Source organism: Trichechus manatus, unplaced genomic scaffold (assembly GCF_000243295.1).
Source record: "Trichechus manatus latirostris isolate Lorelei unplaced genomic scaffold, TriManLat1.0 scaffold00114, whole genome shotgun sequence".
Classification (NCBI taxonomy): Eukaryota; Metazoa; Chordata; class Mammalia; order Sirenia; family Trichechidae; genus Trichechus; species Trichechus manatus.
In genome coordinates this window covers 4,325,724-4,343,203 of record NW_004444050.1, presented here as the reverse complement: position 1 = coordinate 4,343,203, position 17,480 = coordinate 4,325,724, and the positions used below count along the sequence as shown (strand labels likewise).

At 42.0% G+C, this 17,480-nt stretch overlaps 1 protein-coding gene across 1 annotated transcript in view; it reads left to right on the top strand.

Moving 5' to 3' along the window:
* Positions 1 to 17,480, top strand: part of GLI3 (GLI family zinc finger 3) — a 326,741-nt gene that overhangs the window by 219,955 nt on the left and 89,306 nt on the right. Inside the window, exons 4-6 of the mRNA XM_004383958.1 lie at positions 2,040 to 2,245; positions 6,046 to 6,192; positions 11,836 to 12,037. Of these exons, the coding sequence (XP_004384015.1) occupies positions 2,040 to 2,245; positions 6,046 to 6,192; positions 11,836 to 12,037 (555 nt within the window). The remainder of the gene's footprint in view (positions 1 to 2,039; positions 2,246 to 6,045; positions 6,193 to 11,835; positions 12,038 to 17,480) is intronic.

Sequence of the window (17,480 nt, the reverse complement as noted above, 5' to 3'; positions counted from 1 at the left end):
AAATTCATCTTAGTCTGGAAGCTCTGCTGAAACCTTTTGAGCATCACAGCAACACACAAACCTCCACTGACAGACAGGTGGGGCCTGCACATGAGGTGCATTGGCCAGGAATCAAACCCAGGTGTCCGGCCCCCAAAGCTTGTCTAGGAGGTGTCATCTCTGAGATTTCTTGAAACGTTTAGTTCTCTACGTTTCCGCTATGCTGGTTTCTAAGCATATGTGCACAAATAAGTTTGTGTTTTGTAATAATTACTTTTCAATCCAATTGGAAAGATTGGTTTTTCTTTCTGGTAGAAAATGGATTAATGAATTTGAACATCCTCTGCCCTCTAACATAACAAGCATGTTTAAATGGATCATAGCGATGATTTCATCATCAACACAGAGCTCACTTGTTTTGTAGTAAAGAGCTGAAATTGGATGGATTAATAGGTTAGGCTGATTTCTATTAAAATACAAGCAATGTATTACTTTCTGAGGGGCATGAAAGCCTCAGGTTGTTTTGAAAAGAAACAGGTATTTTCTAGTGGCGACTTCTCACTCTTCCCACATGTCAATTTAGAAAACTCTGGATTTTTATTTGCACTTCACCAGAAGTAGCATCTGAATAAAAAAAAGAGAGTTTTTTTTTTTTTTTTAGTTCAGAATGAAAGACAAGAAAGGAGCAAGTGAGAAAATCCTCTACCCCCATATTTCAACCGCTTTTATTTTCTACTGAGAGAAAATTCATTATCTGATCTTTGGTTTCATTTATTTCAGGGCCTGAGCTGTGCAGTTAGTGGAACTGGCTTCTCCCAAGATTATATTCTGACAGGGTGATGGGGGCTGGAGGCCCGGCCGTCAGCGCCTGTTTGCTCTGGGAGGGGCACAAGGAGAAAATGCCTTTCCCCGCCTTTTCATTTCACTCCTAAGCCAGTGGTATAAGAGGAATTTGCTGTTCTGCGTAGATCTGTCTCTATCACAGCCTCTCCTTTTTATGGCCATTCCGTCTGTGAATGAGAAAAACACAGAGCACAAGTAGCTAGCCTGTCCCAGCCAGTTCACTGGGTTAGCCACACAAAACGTTTTCTATTAGAGCAAAAACAAGGCAGTGAGGTGGCTACACAGACTGACCGTTCTAAAATTGGCTTTCCTGGGGATTTCGGGCTGGGAAGGAATCCCCAAGAGCAGATCAGAGAATCCTAGCAAGGTGTTTTTAGAATTTTTTTTCTTTAGCCCAAAGCTTCCATTCTAGCCTTAGCTCATTATAACCAAGGTATTAGCTTGATCAAAACCTCAGTCTTTTCTAACTTTCTAACCCCAGGAGTACTTAATTACTGATTGCTCACTGAACCTGGCTAATCAGGATGCCACATGAAAAGCTGGAGTGAGCAGAAAGCTGATTCTAAGTGCTGCCTCACAGGGAGGAGGAGAAGCAGCCGCCTTCCAAACGGTGACACCAAGCTCTGTAAAACTGGTTTTACTCAGCCGCCAGACCCTTAGCGGTAAAGTGCATGAATGGAGAGTGTCTGACTTCACATTTCTTACAGACTTTTGCATTTAGTCTCTTTTCTTATTTGTGGAAAGCTCTGCCATGTGAATGGTCAGACTTCCAGACCAGACAAATTTGGGATTGCATTCTTTCTTCTTTTAAGTACAGCACCATGATAGTAAGAGGTAAGCTTTAAATAGTGACACAGTAAATGTCGGCGCCAAATGGAAAATATAATTGCAGCAACTACCTTAAGCCCAAATGCCTGTTTTTTTGGTATTTTTTCTCATGGGCAAAGCCAGAGACTGATTTTTATTTTCCTGTGTTCGCAGTTCCATGGAATTTCTAAAAGGCCAATTCTCTTTGCCCAAATAATTGCATAGTAGCATTCTACCTGCATTATGGCACCGTGATTTTAACATAATAATTGAAAATGGATATGCCTGATTTTTTTTCCCCCTAAGGCATCTTGGGTTCCTTTAAAATCTTACTTTCTTTCATAGAGCTTCTATTTATGGCGATATTTGTCTCATGCATACCTCTCATGTCTGGTTTTCTTTTTATCCAGGCCTTCTGCCTTATCTAGTAGCCCAACGTACTCGGACCTCCCCTTCATCAGGATCTCCCCGCACCGGAACCCCACTGCAGCTTCCGAATCCCCCTTCACTCCGCCACATCCCTACATTAACCCTTACATGGACTACATCCGGTCCCTGCACAGCAGCCCGTCCCTGTCCATGATCTCAGCAGCCCGGGGGCTGAGCCCCACTGACGGTAAGTCACAGGCCAGTTGTATTTCCAGAGATTGTATCACCTCCTCCTGTGCTGCCCCTCACCTGGTACATTATATAAAGTCGATCTAATGTGTAATGAATGTCTGCCGCATGCTCTTCATGCTATAAATGCATTATTTCATCTCAGCACTGTAACTTCTCTGTGAGGTTGGTGGGGTCCCTGGGTAGTACAAATGGTTAACGCACTCGGCTGCCAACCGAAAGGTTGGTGGTTCAAACCCACCTACCCAGAAGAAAAGGTCTGGTGATCTGATTCCGTAAAGATTACAGCCAAGGAAGTCCTGTGAAGCAGTTCTACTTAATAACACATGGGGTCTCCATGAGTCAGGGGCCAGCTTGACAGAAGCTAAAGAAAACAACATGAGGTTTTTGGGAGTCCCTGGGTGACGTAAATGGTTAATGTGCTCGACTGCTAACTGAAAGGTTGGAGGTTCAAGTCCACCCAGAGTTCTGGCAATCTACTTCCAAAAAACTAGCCATTGAAAACCCTCTGGAGCACAGTTCTACTCTGACACACATGGGATCACCATGAGTCAGAGTCAACTCAACAGCAACTAGTTGGTTGGATGGATAAGGTTAGTGTTATTATCTCCATTTTCAGATGAGGATAGCAATGTGTAGAGGGGCCAAGTAACTTGCAAACTGGTTGTCCCGTGGCTAGAGGAGGGACTTAGCCAGATCTCTTTGACTCCACAATCCTTGCTGTTCTATTCTGCTGCTCCACATGTATTTAGACTGGCCCTGTCGCCATTCACACAGTGTGCATGTGTAAGCTGAGTATTTTGTTCAGCTTCTGATGAACACCCTTTTCTGTATGTATGAGAGGCACATTTATATACATTTATATGTATATACATAAAAACTATATATATATAAATGTGTATGTATACGTATGCGATTAGTCTCCTTCCTTATTTGTGGAAAGCTCTGCCACATGAATGGTCAAACTTCCAGACCAGACAAATTTAGGATTGCATTCTTTCCTTATGCACATTTGTATGTCTCTACTAGAGCAGTGGAAACCCTGGTGGCATCGTGGTTGAGAGCTACCGTTGCTACCCAAAAGGTTGGCAGTTCAAATCCACCAGGTGCTCTTTGGAAACCCTATAGGGCGGTTTACTCTGTCCGTAAGGTTGCCATGAGTCGAAATTAACTTGATGGCAACAGGTTTGGTTTTTTTAATTAGAGCAGTGCTTCTCAGACCATAATGTGTATATGAATCACCTGGGTCCTGTCAGAATGTGATTCTGCCTCTGCTGGGTCTGGGTGAGACCCAAGATTTCCCACATCTGAGAAGCTCCAGGTGATACCAATGCTGAGCTCCGCTCTAAGAAGCAAGGTCTTAGAAAACACGAGGGCTCAGACCTGTGAGAGATGCAAACTAGGAGTGGGATGTGGTGGGAAAAAGAAGTGAACTTAGGCTTTAATTCTATAGTATGAGATGCTCATTTTAGGATCTCAAGGATCAAATTCCAGTTGGTTCTATCAGGCTCCCAATTAATTCCTTTTTACATGGCTCTTTCTAAGTGGAGCTGTGTATTCCCAGACTGTCAAGTTATAAACCGTTCCTTTGATTCAGGAAATGTATTTCCCATCTCTGGCGCACATACACAAATTCATTTTCCCACAGTTGCCGGAACCTGAACTGAAGTTCGGGATTGTATAAGCCTTATTAATTGCAGATAGTGGGTTGTGAGTTCTGTGCAACAGATGGCATATGACTGCTGCTTGTTTCCAAGCAAAGAGAAATACCATGCACATCGTTTCACTGAGCATTGTGTTTGATGTGAGTTCTGTGCACTGTCCATGTTATCCACATAAATACTTCCTACAGCTAGTTAGCGTGGTGGGAAGCTTCATGAAGTTTCTCAGTAAACAGCGACTGAATGGTATTTCCAGGAATAGTTGTCCTCAAGCAACAGCTGCTAGCTCATTTTTTTCTTCTAATTCGGAGCAGTGAATATACTTGTACCTAAGGAATAAGTTTTGTCATTTGGGCAAGATTCACATTTTAAAACTAAGCTGGGTTTTTCTGCTTCGGATTTGATTTTACAGTGGAAGAAATGGAGCATCGTCTCCATGGAGGGATTGGGAGTGCGTGAAGATGATTGACAGAGGCAGTGAATAGGCAGGGAGAGAGGGGTGGGGGAGGCCAGTACCAATGGATTTGGAATTACGCCTGGCTCACAGAAATTTAGTTGGGCCTGTGGAAAGTGGTACCTTTCATTAATCTACTAAAAAGGAAGCCTGTCATCTCCCTTCAGCAGCATTGGAAGATAACTGAATAAAACATTCTCTGATTGATCGATCTGGCTTCCCTTTCCTGCCTTACTTAATACGCAATCAAATAAAGTTAATGTCACTAATATTTCTCTCTTTGAGTCTACAATTTCTTTTTCTGTATTGTTATCCCATATGATAGATAAAAAGTATATGGCATTAATGTAAAACATACATAGCCCAATTGCTAAAACGTCTACCTTTCTACATAAGGCAGACTTGGCAGACTTTTACTGATTGTATACCATGTGCTAAGCACTTTATGAAGGAGCCCTGGTTGCGCAGTGGTTAAGCACTCGGCTGCTAACCAAAAGATTGACGGTTCAATCCCACCAGCAGTCTGCAGGAGAAAAGACCTGGTGATCTGCTCCCATAAAGATTTATAGCTTAGGAAACCCTGTGGAGCAGTTTTGCTCTTTTCTATAGGGTCCCCATGAGTCAGAATCAACTCAACTGCACACAATGAAAACAACAAGCACTTTATGTGCATTATTTCATTTATTTCTCCCAACAACTTCATGCAACTGGTAAGTAGTAGAACTGGGATTTGAACTTATATCTCCCTGAATCTGGAGGCCACCCTCAGAACTACTATAATATGTTGCCTGCTTTTGCACATAAATTGGCAAGTGGAAACCAATTACTATTTCACTCTTATAAAGCTAACTCTACCAATAAATTGCTACAGATTGGTAAGTATTTTTCTTTTTGATTTTGTAATGGGAATCACAGAAAAAAACAGCTATTAAATTATGGAACACACAACTGCAGCTTATCATTCAGCTGCATGTTATTAAAGTTTGCTGCCTTCTTCCAGTTCTAAATAGAGCTTCGAACCTGTTCCAGTTCAAACCTCTGTTGAGAATTTGCATTTCTAACAAGTTCCCAGGGTTATACATAAGAATCACCTGGGAATCTTGTTAAAATGTAGATTCTGGTTCAGTATATCTGGGGTGGGAGTGAGGATTCTCAGCAGGAGTTTGAACCGAAACAAACCGGATGAAGCCCTGGTTCTAAACCAGGCCCCTCATGTTAGTAAGAGTTAACTCAGAGACTTTTCAGGAAGCTTAGAGAAGTATTTTCAGTATGTCTGGAAAGATACCAGAGTCGTCTAAGCTGTCTACTCTTGTAAGAAATGTGAGCCATACAGTGACTTGATATTTTATTGGGGGGGGGGGGCAAATATGGGAATGAGTTATGTACCTGCATACATGTTAATCGTTTTGAATTCTCAATGGTTTCTCTAAGTGAACATGAAAAATTTTGTGATGTATTCTGTTTTTTTCCTCCATCCCTTTCCTCTCGTTCTATTTTCAGATAAAAGATACCTGGTAGGCTTCAGTTAAAGCACAATCAGAATTAAAATGCTTTGCTCTTACGAGCCGTAAAAGGAAGTGCTGATCTGGCTGTATGACTAGTGGACTTTGCGTTGTCTCTAGAAAAACTTCTCCTTGACCTTCCTCTGACTAGTAACTGTACCCCTTTTGTCTCTTTTTCTAGCCCCCCACGCGGGAGTCAGCCCAGCAGAATACTATCACCAGATGGCTCTGCTGACCGGCCAGCGCAGCCCCTATGCAGATATCATTCCATCAGCTGCCACCGCTGGGGCCGGGGCCATCCACATGGAGTATCTCCATGCCATGGATAGTAAGTGAGGGGCAGTTTTCTACAGTCCTTGGGGTGGCAAATGCTATTTCACAACACTGAAGGAAGATCCAGCAATGAGGTGAACTTTTCAAACCAGAGGAGGAGGAGCAACCAGAGGAGGAGGAGCAACCATCAATACTTGGTGCTCTGGTAAAGTTCCCTTCGCTTTCTCGGAAGGTCCCACAGGTTTGTGCATCCCGGGGCTCCCTGTTTAGCTCAGGGATACTGGTGAGCTGGAAGGTACAAGTGATTGTCATTTGGCAGCTGTAAATGGATTGGTCAAACAACTCTCTTGCCCCGTTGTCTTCATAACAAAAGAAGGGAATGGATTTGATATGTTGATTTACTTTTAATTAATTTAAGACTTGTACTTGGTTTTAATATTATTTATGTTAAATGATAGATTTTGCCTCACATGTTTTCTTTGTATAAAAAATGATATTTCACTAAGCCCTTTTATCGCTGCTGAATACATGAGAGAGTCAGAATAGTTACATCCAGGGGAAAAAAGCAAAACAAACGTTTCTAAATCAGAAGGGTCTGCTTTCATTTTAGTACATAGCAGTGATAGAAAATGGAGTTATTTGATGCATTGTATATATCACTTAGTTTTGGATCCCTCAAGATTTATGTTCAGTGGATAGAATTCCTGCCTTCCATGCCAGAGACCCAGGTTAGATTCCTGGCCAATGTACTTTATGCACAGCCACCACCCGTCTGTCAATGGAGGCTTGTGTGTTGCTATGATGCTGAACAGGTTTCAGCAGAGCTTCTAGGCTAAGATGAACTAGGAAGAAAAGTCTGGCAATCTGCTTCTTAAAGTTAACCAATGAAAATCCTATGGATCACAATGGCCCAATATGCAACTGATGTAGAGATGGTGCAGGACCGGACAGTGTTTTATACCCTCGTGCATTGGGTTGCCCTGAATCAGGGACTGACTGCATGCTAGCCAGCATCGACAACAACAGCGAGGCTTATAATGATTCCTTTGGGTCACTTAACTAGACATATAGATAATTTAGCCTATGGTTATCACTTTCCAGAGCATGTAAGAGTTCTCATTTGTTCAGATTCCGTTAAGTAGACATCTGTTTGCAAGGTGCCAGGAAGTGAGCTGAAAGCATCATCCAAGTCATATATCAATGAAAGCACACTGCCATTAGACTATGATAACAATATGGCTTCGAGTAGGGCTTATGCCTACCTCAGTTTTGTTTGTGTTTCCTAGCAACAATGAACTTGTGCTTTTCCGTCTGCAGTCTGTTGGGATTCCTCTCGTGACAAAGGATATGCATTTGTTAGCTCTCTGGCTACCACCACCACCTGACATTGAATCAATCCCAACTCATGATGACCCACGTGTGTCTTAGTAGAACTGTGCTCCATAGGGTTTTCAGTGACTGATTTTTTGGAAGTAGATCACCAGGCCTTTTTTTCCTGAGGCACCTCAGGGTGGTTTCAAGCACATTATCCATTTGCATGACCCAGCGGCTCTAGCTCTCTGGCCCACACCCATTGCCATTGAGTTGATTCGGACTTATATCAACCCTACAGGACAGTGTAGAACTGCCCTATAGGGTTTCCAAGGAGCAGCTGGTGGATTCGAACTGCGGACCTTTTGGTTAGCAGCTGAGCTATTAACCACTGCGCCACCAAGGCTCCAGCTCTTTGGCCCCATCGCCCATTGCTCTCGAGTCGATTCCAACTCATAGCGACAGCTCTTTGGCAGTGGTTAGTAAATCTATAGCCTTAGTCTCCTTGGGAGTCCCTGAGTGGTACAGACCTTTCACGAGCTCAGCTGCTAACCAAGAGGTTAGCGGTTCAAGCCTCAGAAGAAATGCCTCATGGTTTACTTCTGAAAAATCAGTCATTGAAAACCCTATGGAATGCATTTCTACTCTGATACACATGGGGTCGCCATGAGTCAGAATTGACTCCACCCAGCTCGTTTTAGTCTCTTGACTAGCAAGGACTAACTGCCTTTGCCTCAGTGTATGAGACCCCAGGCCTGTATCTGTCTCCACTGGGGAGACTGTCACCACACACCAAGTAAAGAGACGTGTTAACATCTTCTGTGGTAGGTTGTTGTTTGGCTTTGCAGAGTAAAAAGTTTACATTTCAGATTCATCATAACCACATTTCAATTAGGGATTGTTGAGGGAAAAAAAAAGGTCAGTGTTATTATGCAAATTAGTTATTTAAAAATCTGGAAATACAGAATTCAAATAAGAGAATCCTTGGAAGGTCAGCCCACATTACCTTCCCTATTTGATAAAAACGCATCTAGTCAGGCAATGGCGGTTGTTATCTAAATAAAGGATGAAGCTACCCTTTTACTTTGTAAAAAACTAATTAAAGGAGTTTTAATTTGCCTGAGTATATGGTAAATTGATTGTCATTAAGTAGGAATTTAGATGTCCTATCATTCATCACATAAAAAGAAACCTCCTTGTTCTTTGTCAGAATTTTTTATTAGAATAGATAAACAAAACAATTAGCAGAAAGCCAGACTGCAGACATCTGTTTTGGAGCAGAAAGTGTGCTCTGGTTCATATTTCTTATATTTAAGAATGAAGCAGTACAATCAGTGAAGAATTGAGCCGCTTCTTTTTCAGCTGTTTTGAAAATACTCACTCCTTTCAACACAGGGTCCCAAATCACTATCCTAAAATGCTGGCTTCCATGAAATTTGCTTGGTTATTAGGGGGTTAGAATGAGCATATTCCGGGGGTTGGAAAGTGCTGAAAGTATTGGATTACTTCCCTCTAAATAATTGAAATAACATTTAGTTAGAACATAAGGGATGGTTATTCATAATTTAAATCATAGGAGATGATTCCCAGCCAGTACGCCTCATGCACAGCCAACACCTGTCTGTCATTGGAGCATTGTATGTTTCTGTGATGCTGAACAGGTTTCAGCGGAGCTCCCAGACTAAGGTGGACTGGGAAGAAAGGCCCGCCCATCTACCTCCAAAAATTAGCCAGTGAAAATCCTGTGGATCACAATGGTTCGATCCATAACTGATCATGGGGACGGTTCAGGACCGGGCAGCATTTTGTCCCATCATGCACGGGGTCACCATGATTTGGAGGCTGACTTGATGGCAGCTGACAATACCAACATGCTGGATTCACACCTGCAGTGGCAATTCCAAGATGGGATGAGCTGATCACTCTGATCCATTGTAACAGATCTTAGGATTCTGTAATGGTAGAAACTGAGATTAACTAGATTCAAATGAACATAGGACTTTTAAATATGCCACTAGTGGGCGTATATGGCTTTCAGCCAGCTGTGAAGGAGAGTGCTTACAGATAGCATATTAGAATTAAAAAGGCTGATTGATTGCTCTGATTGTACCATTTGGGTCAATAGTGACCTTAAAGGACATAACAGCAAGTGATCCCTGTAAGGAGCATCCTAGGGATGGGGGCCCCGGAAGCCACACTGTTTATATTGGTGGAAACCGACTTAAATACAAGCAGAGTCTTGGAGGCCACTGGGCTGTGTCTTGGAGGCCATTGGGATGATGTGAGGGGGATAGATGGCCTTCGGTGTTCTGTAGCATCAGATGGCCTTCTTCTCTCCTGAGTCACTGTAGTTAGTGATTTAAAAATAATAGATATTCCAGGGGTCAGCTCTGCCTTGAGCGTCCTGTTATTTAGAACTCCGCAGTGGTCACTGAGTCTCATTGAAAAAGATGACCACCTGGAATTCTGTGGATGTCGACAATAAATATGGTTTGTTTCGGGGTTATTTGGAAGTAGAATGTATTTCTTGATTGAAAAACCTCTTTGATGAGATCAAGCTTTTCTAGCGAGTAAATGTAAAACATTGGATGTTTAAGGCAGGTGTCATCATAAAGCTAAATACTGATTTAAATACTAAATGATATGCACATAGTAGGGACTGCTATTTTTATACTAATGTGCCCTAAATCAAGTGGTAATGAAACTCTTCTAAATGAAGGAGATCATTTTAAAGATGCCTGAAGGAAAAATCTGAGTAGGTACCACATCTGTTGTTCACATTGGTTTTGCACACTTACACATTGGATGATACTAAGTAAGTTCCAATTTGTGGTTTAGTTTTGTGTTAACTATAATAATATTTCACACTTTATTCTATTCCATTTTCCTAAATTACCAAAGCATGCTGAGTGGTTATCTTGGGTTAAAGCCCATTTCTTCTGAAGAGAAGCATTCCCAGTGAATTTTCTAGACACCAAGTGCCTGGTCTTTTCTCTGTCCAGAAGACTTACCTTCTCTTTCAGTTATCTGGGTGCCTTGAAATCACTCTGGCCCTGTAAGCAGGTGTATCACTGCTGTGAAGCAGAAACCCTTGATTTTCTTCTTACCTAGTGGAATTCAGTTCTAATTCTCTCATTAAACTTTAGCTTGATGACTCTGTAATGTAAATGTGACCTTAGAAAAGGCAGGATCAGACCTGTGGGCAACATTCATCCCTATGCCTCAACTTAAAGTCTCTCATATCCCCCAAATCGCATGCGAATGAACATTAAATTTCTAATTCTTCAGGTAAAAAACGATGGCAGCCTGTCGTCACATGCCTGAGTGTGAATTACTAACCTCCAGATTAGAACTCCATTGGTGAAACCTTGTTGGAGGCTAAAAACTCTCACAAAAGCATTATCCCCTACTAGTTCTGACCGGAGAAGCAAGCTCCAAAGGGGAATAAAGCGCCTTAGAGACACATTGAATCTCATCACCATGCTTGCAGGGCCTTTTTTTCTCCCATGTTGGAAAATCTGAAAACCGCATTCAAGATTTTAAATGTTCCTTGAGATTTATGCTTTTAAATTATAGGAAATTTAGAGTGTTTCTCAGTCTCAGCACTTTTGAGTCCAGATATGTATTTGCTGTGTGTGGGGTGGGGGTAGAGAGGGAAGGGCTGACTTGTGCCTTGTAGGATGTTTAGCAGTATCCCTGGCCCTACCCGCTAGATGCCAGTAGTACCTCCTGAATTTTGACAACTAAAAATATCTCCAGATGTCAAGTGTCCCGGGGTGGGAGGGCTAGGCAAAATCATCCCTTACTGAGAACTACTGGTTTAGGGTAATTACTTGTAAGTTGTTTTAGTAAAGCTTTCAGTATACCATAGATCAGATAACTGCACAAATCATGGGAAAATGGGGGCATAACTAAGCTGAATTTTCCATCTTAGGATACTTTAATTCATTTTTGTCCTTCGGCTCATTGCCTTAAAATGGTGCAGGTTGGTCGGGGGGAGGAGTAGGGGATGTTGTGTAACTCTGGGAACCACTGTCTTTGTCGCTTGTGGTGAATTAATGATGGGAATATCTAAACAGCCGTCAGATTCATAAATCACTAGAAATGAGAGGGGTAACACATAAAAGTCTTTCCCTTTTGTTCAGCAGTTTATCATTTTGCCTGCACGTTAATAAACAGAGCTCCCTGAGGTAAGCCGCTGGAAGATAAATATTTCTCCCTAATTTCCTCAATTATCGCGAGTAGATCACAAGTGCGAAGCAAGGCGCTTGTCACCGCGAGTTTCTGGCTTCTTATCCTTCACTTCTTCCACACAGGTGAGGAGCAGTAAATAACAGGTAGCGAGTACAACTGGAGGTAATGAGGTTCTGTTTTGTTTATATAACAGGTGCCAGATTCCCCAGCCCCAGACTGTCAGCCAGGCCGAGCCGGAAGCGTACCCTGTCCATATCACCACTGTCTGATCATAGCTTTGACCTGCAGACCATGATAAGGACATCTCCTAACTCCTTGGTCACGATTCTCAATAATTCCCGTAGCAGCTCTTCAGCCAGTGGCTCCTATGGTCACTTATCTGCAAGCGCAATCAGGTATGTATCCTCCTGAATCCACGATGTGTTTCTCTAATAAAATGTCAGCTCTCATCTTCACCTGTAGGCATGTGTTTGCAGGATTGACTGTAAGGAAGAATGAAACAACCTGACATGTTCCTGAACTGGGATGCCGGTCCAGGTCCAGTTATCATTATGACAATTGCAAAGCCAATTACTGTGCAAAAAAAGTTTTTTTGGGGGAGAAGGTCAGGCGTTAGTCGGTAGCCCATATACAGAAATAGCGGTTATTCATTTATGATGAAGTCCACTTCTTAGAGAAAGTAAGTATGGCCAGAGTGAGTATGGTGGTGTGACACATAGCATGTGCACAGAACAGGAGCAGAAATAAGAAGACCGGTCACCCTGTACGTCTTGTCCCACAACTGTCCTCTCCGAGAGACAGGAGTGCATTGGCGGGGAATATGAAAAAGAGTGACAGCAGGGCTTTTTCCTAATGGAAAATAAATGCAGATGACATTGGTAGACATAGTTATCAGAGGAAATCTGGCAAAAGACTGTTTCCTTTGTTTTCCTGTTAAGTCTTTTTAGCTTAATTTAAAGGATCTCTATTTTGACCATACTCCTTTGCTGTACAAGGCAAGCATTTTGACCCTTCCTTAAAAGAAGGCATTATGTCTATGCTTACTGTGAAGGTGCAAACAGACTTTTGTCTATATGCTTAATACTTCTCACTGTTAACAGTCAAACCTGAGCTGATGTCAGTAAGTGGGGAATAAAAGTAAGCCAATTTATGAATTTCAGGTGTTTTTACACATTTGTCTTCTAATCGTTTATTTTTTTGAACTGAGTTAATTAAATGACTATTTTAAACATAGATTTAGATCGTATTCTAATTAATTAGTTAAACAAATTTTATTCTAAATTGTAGCTCACTGACCCTAAGTTTTTCACTAATAACTTAAGAATTCAGTAGCTAGCAATCTTTTTGAACTGTAGTTTTACAAGCCACTGGTGGCTCCTTCAAACAGACATATTAAAAGCTGTTTTCACGACCCTTGTTTTTAATAACTGAGGGTTATTATCTGTTTGTTTGTTCCCCTAAACAGGCAGTGGCTTTAGTTACTAGTTGATAGGTCTTCCTGATGGATATTCATATTAATGAAAGCAGAACAGTCCAGAAAATAAAAGTGTTAGCTGTAGTAACCTACCCATATTTACTAGAAGTAATAAATGCCATTTCATTTTCCTTAAGGCTTTCCATTAAAGTTTTAATTCTCTTCTTGTTCAGCTATCAGTGATGTTCCTTGGCAGCCAAGTTAGTCTTTAAATATTATAAGTACCATTTTCAGTATGATGCATTTCCTTCCACGCATCTTTGCTCTTAGTATGGTTGATAGAGTGCTGAAACATGGGATAAAGCAAATAACTGCTTGCATGATAGCGGTCTTACATAGAAAGGGGTCTTGGGGTATGCTTAAAAATTAGCCACTATAGTAAGGTTCCTGGGAGTGGTAATGGTTTGCCCTCAGCTGGTAAGCAAAAAGTTGGCAGTTCGAACCCATCCAGTGGCACCACAGAAGGAAAGGACTGACAATCTGCTTCTGTAAAGATTACAACCAAGAAAACCGTATGAAGCAGTTCTACTCTGTAACACATGGGGTCTCCACAAGTCGGAATCAACTTGACGGCACAAGATGACAGCAGCGGTCACAAATAGGCTTTGGAGTTGGACACAACTGTAGTCAGATTCCAGCTTTGCCACCAAGCAGCTGTGCAAGCCTTACTTACCCTTAGGCTCTCTTGAAGTCCAGTCTTCGCATTTGTAAAATACAGGTAATAAGACATGTACTGTATAGGCAAGGGACGTTTTCTATTACATTGGCATGGATCTGCAGTAGTAAGATGACGATCCCGAACTGTGGGCGAAAGTTTTGGGAGAAATAACCCTGGAGAGTCCATTCAGACGAAGAGATCCCAGGAGCATGGCCATGCTAAGCCAGTGTCACTCAAGTCTGGCTTGGAGGAAGTGTGCCAGTCTCAGCACGCTGGCCTGGCTGTCCCTACATGCTTTCCGATGAATATCCCCAGGGTCGTGGACTGCCGTTTACTGTGCCATTTTGCTGAAATTATTTAACTCTTACATGACTTGACTGGAAGTTGTAGCATCCAAGTAGTAGAAATGAGTGAAAACACACAAATGTTATTCCCACAGGATCCTTTGTGAACATCATTTCTCTTGCTTCTCAATTTGTCTTCAGTCTTGCTGCGTTTCCAGCCATATTGACATTTTACAGCATCTAAAGGGCTTAGATTAGAATATGGTACACAAAATGGTCACCATGCCGTCTTATGTATTATTGTCCTGGCATTTTCACTGAGGCCTTCTTGATTTCTCACCTTTGCCCAGGTAATCTAGGCTAATCATCTTCTCCAGTACTTGAGAAACTGTCTGTATCATGACTTGAAATGATCATTTCCCCCTTGCCTCCAAGGAGATACGACATACTTCTTTATTCTCATTAGAGTCAGAAGAGATTCACTTTAAAGACCAGTGAGGTCTGAGGAGACCCTGTTACAATCAAGTGGTCTAGGCACATGCTTTGTTTTCTTTCTTGCCTTTGGCTCCTTTCCATGACATCTTCCCTCTTGTAGTGTGGTCTGTTGTTCCTTAACACACATCCACTGTATGTTAGATACTAACCAAAACCAAACCCGTTGCCATCAGTTCTGACTCATAGGTAGTTTTTAATGCATAGAAGGTGATACAGATAGCCCGAGATTAGATCAGCTTGCCCTGTAGTATAATAATGGTAATTATTATCACAGGTATCATCTGCCAGTCCTTTAGCTGGACGGACGTTATTGCTTTGCTTTCCTGTGTTCTAAGTTTCATTTTATGCAATCTAAAAACTAACCTCAGGAATAATCAGTAAGTGATAGAACCAGTATATGAGTGAGGAAAGGAAAGAAGCAGGAAGAAGTCTGAAAAGGGTGAAAGATGCAAGGGAGTGAAAGATACAAGAGAAAATGTGGACTTGAGATGCCTTTAAATTCCACTATGTGACAAGCATTGGTGGTTCAGTGGTAGAATTTTCCCTTTCCATGCAGGAGACCCGGGTTCCATTCCTGGCCAATGCACTTCAAGCACAGCCACCACACATCCACCAGTGAGGCTTGAGTATTGCTGTGGTGCTGAACAGGTTTCAGTGGAGCTTCCAGACTAAGATGGACTAGAAAGAAAGACCTGGTGATCTACTTCTGAAAATCAGCCAGTGAAAACCCTATGAGTCACAGTGGTCCAGTCTGCAACCCATCATGGGCATGGTTAGGACTGGGCAGTGTTTCATTCAGTTGTCCATGGGGCCCACTTGACAGCAGCTAACAACAACAAGAACAACATTGGCAGTGCATAGGGTAATTATGCTGTTTACGTTTGTAAAGATGTCATTCAATGTTTAAAGACATTTGTTTGGTTTCCTAAAAAATGCCGTCGCTATCTCCTTCACAATTACGTCCCTGTAAAATAGTGGGAGTGGTAGTAATAGTGTCACCTGAACCTGTCTAATTTTAGAGGGGATAATGCAAATCAAGATCAGCCCAAGGCTGATCCCTTTGAGTTGGAGGCCAAACATATCTCCGCTCTCCGACCTTTATACCAGTTCTGATACCCGCTGCCTCTTCCATGGCACTCTTATCTTCTGGGTTCAATAATCCATTAAAATGGTCATACAGAACTCACAGATTGTACTTACAATTAAGTGGTTTATTAAGGAACAGGGTACAATTCAGGACCAGGAAGCGTGTAGGCAGAGTCTCCCTTCTTAGTGTAGGACAGCTCCTTCAGCTCCTCTTGACCATGCAGGCTCCTCTTGGCCTTGCCGTCCGTCACTGCTGGCTCTGCTGCTGGGTCCCTCCCAGGCCTATTGGCACCAGCTCTGCCACTGGGCTCCTTTTGGGACTTTCGCTGTCTTCAGTATTACATCCCTTGACCAGTGTTACAGCTCTTTTAGCAGGTTCCTTACCTTCTCTCTCTCTCTCTGCTTCTTACTGCTTCTCTTCTTGCTTCTTTCTGTCTGAAAAACCTCTGTGGGGCTGGCTGCTTATATCTACAAACTCCTTGTCAATTTCAAGGCATAGCCCTCCCACCAAGGCCATGAAGTGACCAATCCCCTTTTGGTAGGCCACAGACACATTTGGATAGTAGGTGTAGCTGGTCTATAACTCACCTCATTTGCATAGTTCATTGACCGGTCCCTGCAAGGTGCTTACCAATCACAGAGCAGGCTGCAGTCCCGGGCCAGGCAGAGAGTATCAAACCAGGTTGTTTACAGTTTACCCAGAAAATGTCAACCAACCTGGACAAGAGGTGCAAACCCTCTAGGGTAGAAAACTGGGGCAAAGGTAACTCGTCAGGGCTTAGGGGAAAAATCTCTCAAGCTGTTTTTCCAAGAACCAAGGCAAAAGGCCACATAAAGGAACTCATTTCACCGCAGTCCCAGTCGAAATGTTATTCTCAAAGAGACTGATAGTAGCATTTTCCACTATTTGAAATTCCCTTATTCTGACTTTAGTAGTTGGCTATCCATTTCCCTCCACTAGAAAGCCAGCTCCAGAAGGTCGAGGGCTGTATACTTCTTGTTCTCCACTGTGTTACCTTGTGTTGAGTGACGTCACTCAACAAATGTTTCTTAGGTGAATAAATTAAGGATCCCTTTGATGAGTAATTAGAATTATAATCACCCCCTTTATTAAAGGAAGTTTGTATGTGGTAAATGAGTAATTCTGGCTTTCAGAAAGTTACCATCTATACAAATAATATATTAGATGCACACAGACAGAAGGATGGATACAAAATAAAGGGTCAAAAAAATAGGAAATGTTGATTTTAGTTTGTGTACGGCTCTTGTGTTTATGTGTTTATTTACACTAGGCTGCTTTAATAATACCATGTAAGACAAATGTTTACTCACAAAATTCCACTGACATTAAAACATAGTACTTGAATATATCAAACTAACATATTTCCAGAAAGTAACTAACTTACACTTGTGGAAGTATGTGGTGAAATAATACTAAATTTCTCGAGAAGTTTTAACTTCTCTGTCACCCAAAGACATCATCTAAGATTAGATGATTCACATTTATCCAATACAGCCTGTAAACCCCATTGTCTAAATTAATGGCATTAGATGAAAAATACCTTTACTGATACCATCTTCTTAAACATTGAACACTACAGGAAGAGAAGGTATTTAATGTGACCCTATCTTCTTGTAGTCTTTGGGAAAATCTGAATAAGTGAGTAACCCACTCATTTGTCACCCACCCATTCTAGCTCTCTCACTTCTATTTTATGGTTAAAATAAAGATGTTTTCATATTCTTTAGTAGTTTTTGGTCTGGCATGGCCAGGAAAGAAATCTCAGTGAAAATGGCATTTCACCTTCCACGTCACGTCAGAGTTGGGTGGAATGAGCTGT